Raw genomic sequence first — 6,241 nt, 5'->3', positions numbered from 1 at the left:
TGAAAAATTAAGTTGTGTGTGTGTGTGTGTGTGTGTGTGTGTGTGTGTGTGTGGTGTCTGTATCTTGTGTGTCCAATAGACAACTAACTGGTATGAAAACACTGTCATACATTGACCAAGAGGCATTTAAGGATCTGCCTAATTTAAAGTACCTGTAAGTCAAATTTTAATTTGCTTATACATAGTTTTATTGTGTCATAGTATATCATATTTTCACAAGAATACAGTATAAAAAGCCTTTAAATAGTACCTGACATTTCTTCTGCAATGCATTAACTGGTCACTGACTGAAATTTGTTTCAATACAGTGGGATCACCAACACAGGTCTAACCTCTTTCCCTGGGCTCCAGTACGTTCAGTCCAGCCAAGAGGATTTTATTTTGTATGTAACATTTAAACATACCTAATTGCAATGAACTTTGTTTGCTAAAATGTATGAATTTTTAACTGGTGTCAAATATTTCATGTTCACACCTTTTTTACAGGGAGATAGTGGAGAATGTCTTCATACAAGTTATACCTGCTAATTCTTTCATTGGCATATCTGAGAATGCTCTGACCATGTAAGTAAGATTTAGTTGAACAATGGCTCAAATGTCATTTTCAGGCTTAATGTCACTGACTCAGAGGCACTGAAATTCCAGTTCTATGGTGGTTTTAGGTATTCGTTCAATTTATCTTTCAATTTTATATGAATATGATATGCTCCCCTAGTACTCTGATTGCAATTTATATTACTTTTTAATATTTTGAAACCAACGTCAAGTTGGTTTAAAAAAAAAAAGGCATAAAGAAAATTAAGGCATAACATTATGAAATCTAGGTCTAATTTCCTTTTTTTTGTGTGCTTTTTTTGCTTTTTTGCATTAGACATGTCAGACAGGAGGGTAACAGCACAGACTTTTAGTTAAGACACTGTCAGACCAGTTGGCAATAATAAAGTAGGAAATAATAAAGATTTAAAATTATGTGGTCAAAGTTTGAATTTGCAAAAACAACCAAAAAAGAAAGACAGAAAAGTACTTATCCCTGTTATCAAGCCTGTACAAGTGCTGCTAAAGAAACCCTTTCTCCTACAAATTACGTTTGTATATAACTTAATTGTTTCCATAATTGTGTAGTGTGGTAGCATGTATTTTTCAAACTCTATAAGGTGATGGAGTCACAAGGAGGGAGGTGGTTAAGGAGGATTGTGTGTGGATCCTGCTTCTTCTTGTTGATGTGTGCTGTAGTCACTACAACTGGATAGTATTGCAACATTGACTGCAGGAGCTCTCGTATATCTTTTTTAATGTGTTAGAAGTATGGCCAAAGCTCTTGCTTAGATAGTCCTAATGTGGTTCAGTCTGGTCAGCCATTATTTGCAATATAATGTAATAATTAACCCTTTTTGTTTTTTTTTAGCATGCTGCATAGCAATGGTGTGAAAGAGATCCAGCATTATGCCTTCAATGGGAGCAGCCTGGAGGAAGTGTATGCCATTTCGAATCACTGTAGTCAAACTAAAAAGAGTTTTAAAGTGATAGCACACAGGATGGAACTGACAAATATTATATATATATATATATATATAACTCCTGTGTTTTTATGTGGTCCCTTTAACAACCTGGCTGGCTGCAGGTTGAATTACCATTTTGTTACTCAAAATGTTTTTATAAAGTAGTCAAGTTAAATGGAATTTTATATATGTTAGTAGAGGAGGATTTTTCAGAAATAAAAAAACAGATCAATTTTGGCCACACTGGCCCCTCATATATTCTCCATTCTTCAGGTATCTTCACAGGAATGTGGATTTGGAGCGAATAGATGAATTTGCATTTCATGGCGTGATTTGTGGCCCAACTCATTTGTGAGTAACTAAAATGTACAGATTTTGCTAAAAGAGGAATTAGTGTTATTCTTAAGAAAATAACTTTACTTTGTTGTTTCTTATATCAAATAATATTCTTACATAAAATAATATCTTTATTCTGCAACTGAGTCACATGTTGAGGTTAAGGCATACAGGACCAGCCTCAGATTTGTATCTCTTTGTCTGTCTTTCCAGAGACCTTTCAGAAACCAAAGTTAGCTCTTTGCCTTCAATTGGTATTGAGACCATTGAAAAGCTCCAAGCTAAAAACACTTGGGCCCTCAAAGAGCTGCCCCCCTTTAGAGCCTTTCTCCATTTACAGAGCGCTGAATTGACCTTCCCAAGCCATTGCTGTGGTCTCAAAATGATGAAAAGATGGAGAGGGTAAGTAAGAGAATTGAAAGTGTTGGGAAATATTTTCCCACTGTTGCTTTCTTTGTCATGTATTTGTCCTTTACATACCAAACTATCCTCAGGCACACCAAATAGTGTATGCATTTGGGTACTCACAAAAGCTGGGCCAGTCTAGAGTGGTTTCAATTCATTAAAAACAAAATTAGTTTTTTCAGCATTGTAATGACTTTATATTTAAACATGTTACTGTGAAAATATTCTATTCAGTGTTGATCACTTATAGTCATTTTATTGACAATGTTTCAGTACAAATTCATATTGACAAAAGCACCACCACCATAGACTTTTATTTTATTTTATTTCATATGTGGTCCAAATCAGATTCAGGTCAGATTTTTTGCAGTGTGACCTCAGTGTGAGGAGTCATATGAGAATTAATGCAACTTTTAAGTAATTCTAGACTGACAGTCGTCATGCAGGTCACTTGTCACTTGCAGGACTGTGAAATGTTCACACTGGAATCTGATATGGGCCACGTTTAAAAAATAATGTGAACCGCCAAACAAAAAAAATCAAATCTGAGCAAAAATTCTGAATCAAGCATTACAGCTAGCAGTCTGAACGTAACAAGTGATTACAAGTGATTGACAATGTGTGTTTTTGATCCATGCACCATAAGACTTTATATGGTGTGCATCTAAATAAATGTTGTAGTTTTCTGATTAATAATCCTTATTGTCTGTGTTCAAGACACTCTGAGGCTGTTGTTTGCAACCTGACCCCAACTGCTTTGGGAAAGCTGCAGGAATCCTCTGCAGCTCTCTCTCAGAAGTATCTGGGACACAAAATCTACCAACATCTAAAAGACAACTTTGGCATCCCGGTGGCTGGCAGCACAAATCACAATGATCACAGCCCAACTCAACTGTCTCAAAATGAGGGTTTGTTTCATGTGGAGTTACATACAGAGCACCTCAGTGAAGGTTTTGACTTTGCACTGTGTAATGAACTTCACACAGATGGACTCTTGTGCACCCCCTTACCTGATGCCCTGAACCCCTGTGAGGATGTGATGAGTCAAGGCTTCCTGAGGGTGTTGGTCTGGTTGGTCAGTCTGTTAGCCATTTCAGCCAACCTCCTGGTGATGTTCATCCTGTTGACGAGCAGGCAGAAGTTGTCTGTTACCCGTTTTCTCATGGGTCACTTGGCGTTTGCAGACTTTTGTATGGGGATTTACTTACTGCTCATTGCATCTGTTGACCTCTACACACGCTCCCATTATTACCACTATGCAATAGCCTGGCAAACAGGAAGTGGCTGCAATTTAGCAGGGACATTGTCAGTGTTTGCCAGCGAGCTGTCTGTGTACACCTTAACTTTAATCAGCCTTCAGCGCTGGCATGCCATCTTCTACGCAATGAGGCCAGACAGAAAAATTAGGTTACGCCATGCAGCTGTGATGATGCTTGTCGGCTGGTTGCTGTGTGTGATCCTAGCACTGCTACCAGTGGTCGGTGTGAGCAGTTACCAGAAAGTGAGCATCTGCTTACCTATGGACACTGAGACAACGGCTGCTCAGGCCTATGTGGTCTTTGTCCTCATGGCTAATGTCATTGCTTTTATTGTGGTGTGTTTATGTTATTTCCACATCTATAGTATGGTGCACAATCCCCATCACCAGTCCAGCAGATGTGATACTAGCATGGCCAAACGCATGGCTGTTCTAATTTTCACTAACTTTCTGTGTCTGGCTCCCATTTGCTTCTATGGCTTGTCTGCAGCTCTCCACCAACCATTGATGACTGTCACAGATTCCAAGGTGTGACTTCCTCTTGAACTTTAATCCAGATTATTTTTCAGTTTAAAATAAAGGCTGACCTATGTTTTTTTTCACAGGTACTACTGGTGCTTTTCTATCCTCTCAACTCCTGCGCACACCCGTTTTTTTATGCTATCCTGACAAAGGCCTTTCACCGAGACATCCTGATGTTGCTGAGCCGAATGGGGCTATGCCAGCAGCAAGCTTACCTTTTTCAAAGCCAGTATTACTCCCCACATACACAAAGAGACCATCTCTGCCCCACAGTCCAGCCCCCAGATCCCAAAACATTTAAGTATGAGAATCACGAAGCAACAAGATACCCCAAAATGTATCTTTAAATTTGATTAATAATTTGTTCTTGCTGTAGTAGATGCTGTAGTAAATTTAAGGGACCAGTGTGTAGGATTTACTGGCATCTAGTGGTAAAGTTGCAGATTGCAACCAACCTAATACAGCTTTCCCTTCCAAGTGTGTAGGAAAATGGTGTACTATGGTGAAACTCACGAAAAACAAGAGAGAAGAGCCAGTGTATGATTTGTCTATTCTGGACTACTGTAGAAACATGGCAATTCAAGAGATAAAGAAAACACAAATTCTTATTTTTAGGTGATTATACACTAATGAAAATAAACCTATGAATATTAGATCCTGCTAAATGTTCCACTCCGGACCTTTAAAAAGCATTAATTGTATTTATTTTTAAAGGTCCTTGTAATAATACCAATTCACAGACCCTAACCATTACACAGCATACCAAGGCTGCTGAGTATTCTTGATCCGTTAATTACATCAGAATTAGTATACCTGGATACTTCTGGTAGAGGTGATTGTTTGCTGTAGCAAGGGCTCCTGGAACTCTAGGGGAAATATGAGTGTAAATATGAAGAGGTTGTTGGATTGTTTAACAACATCCTCCCTTAGCTGATGTTTTTTGTAACTTTTCCAATTAAGCACTCCCACAATCATGCCTACTTCAGGTAGTGTCAGGTAGGTATTTTTTGTGTGTACAACCTAGTGCAACACCATTAATGCCCTTAAGCAGAAACTTTCTGAAAACATGCTGTAGAGTTTCTACAGCAGCCCAGAAGGGAAAAACCAAACGTGGCTCTAGATTTGTGGTTTTTGCTTCTCCTTCTCGTTGGAAAGGGGAGGGTGAAGTGAGGGACTGGCAAACTGCATGCAACACTAGATGCAACTACATCCTACCTTTAGGACCTTTAGCGCCATTAAATAAATGGATAGATATTATATACAGTATGTATGTATAAATAGTTAAAGTTTTTAAATTTAGACTATTATCAAGTACACCATATATTATACAATATTGTTTCAGTACATTTTATTTGTAAATATATTGATGTTTAAAGGCTTGAGATAAGTGCAGGAAAACTGTTCAGCTTCAGGTTCAAATTTATTTTCTGGTGTGTTTACAGTGGAATTTTCTGTAATAAATACAATAAGACCTATGGACAGTAGCACTACTGTAGTTCATTTTACAGTACTCTTGAGAATATTGGTATTACTTTGACAGGAGCTGCATTGTAGTTTTGTAAGATGAATTAGTACACAAATACTTACACGTTCCTGCTGGTACCTAAATGCAGGTACATTGGAATAAAATCACCCAATGGGGAACAAGGGAATTACAATTGGGAAGTTTAGAGGAAAGGAGAAATAAATTATATTATTTTTTAATAATTATTATTATTATAAATACGTTTTTTTATTTAGGTAGGTAAACAGAGCTGAACGAACTGTGGTATTTATATGTAATTATGGTATGACCTGTTTCACAATTGTGATGTGCTAGACCAATCAATAAAGTGCAATACAAACAAATGCTTTTTCCCCTTTCTCATGTGCACTGTGTTGAGCGGAGAACAGGCCCTTCTGAGGGATTCAAATTGCCACCTTAGAAATACTGCTGTGTTTAGAGCGGAACTAATGTTAAAGCCTGATGGCCTGGAGGTGTGACTGGAGTGTCCTGTGTCCTGAATGGGGGGATAGGTTGCCAACCTGCTGAATGTTGTTTGGGGAAAGTAGTTTGGGTGTGTTTAGTTGAGCTTTTTTCAAGGTTGTGAAAGGTGTTTAAAATGCTTGTCTTGGCTTGTTGCCTCCTTACTTATCCAATCTGTGTAACATAGGAAACAATGCTGAGTGCAAAGTGATATGACTCATCTATTTAATGAAATAGATGAGTCATATCACTTTG

The 6,241-nt window shown here is 37.9% G+C and overlaps 1 protein-coding gene across 1 annotated transcript in view; it reads left to right on the top strand.

Annotated features, from left to right (window-relative positions):
* Window positions 1-4,434, top strand: part of LOC118332790 (thyrotropin receptor-like) — a 6,672-nt gene extending 2,238 nt beyond the window's left edge. The window contains exons 2-9 of the mRNA XM_035668219.1: window positions 80-154; window positions 309-383; window positions 487-564; window positions 1,406-1,474; window positions 1,773-1,850; window positions 2,049-2,237; window positions 2,958-4,026; window positions 4,104-4,434. Of these exons, the coding sequence (XP_035524112.1) occupies window positions 80-154; window positions 309-383; window positions 487-564; window positions 1,406-1,474; window positions 1,773-1,850; window positions 2,049-2,237; window positions 2,958-4,026; window positions 4,104-4,367 (1,897 nt within the window). The 3' untranslated portion in view covers window positions 4,368-4,434. The remainder of the gene's footprint in view (window positions 1-79; window positions 155-308; window positions 384-486; window positions 565-1,405; window positions 1,475-1,772; window positions 1,851-2,048; window positions 2,238-2,957; window positions 4,027-4,103) is intronic.
* Window positions 4,435-6,241: the final 1,807 nt, after the last annotated feature.

Source organism: Morone saxatilis, unplaced genomic scaffold, assembly GCF_004916995.1.
Source record: "Morone saxatilis isolate NCDOM2014 unplaced genomic scaffold, NCSU_SB_2.0 Contig21, whole genome shotgun sequence".
Taxonomy (NCBI): Eukaryota; Metazoa; Chordata; class Actinopteri; family Moronidae; genus Morone; species Morone saxatilis.
The sequence above is the reverse complement of the archived record's forward strand: the minus strand, read 5'-3'. Positions and strand labels throughout refer to the sequence as shown.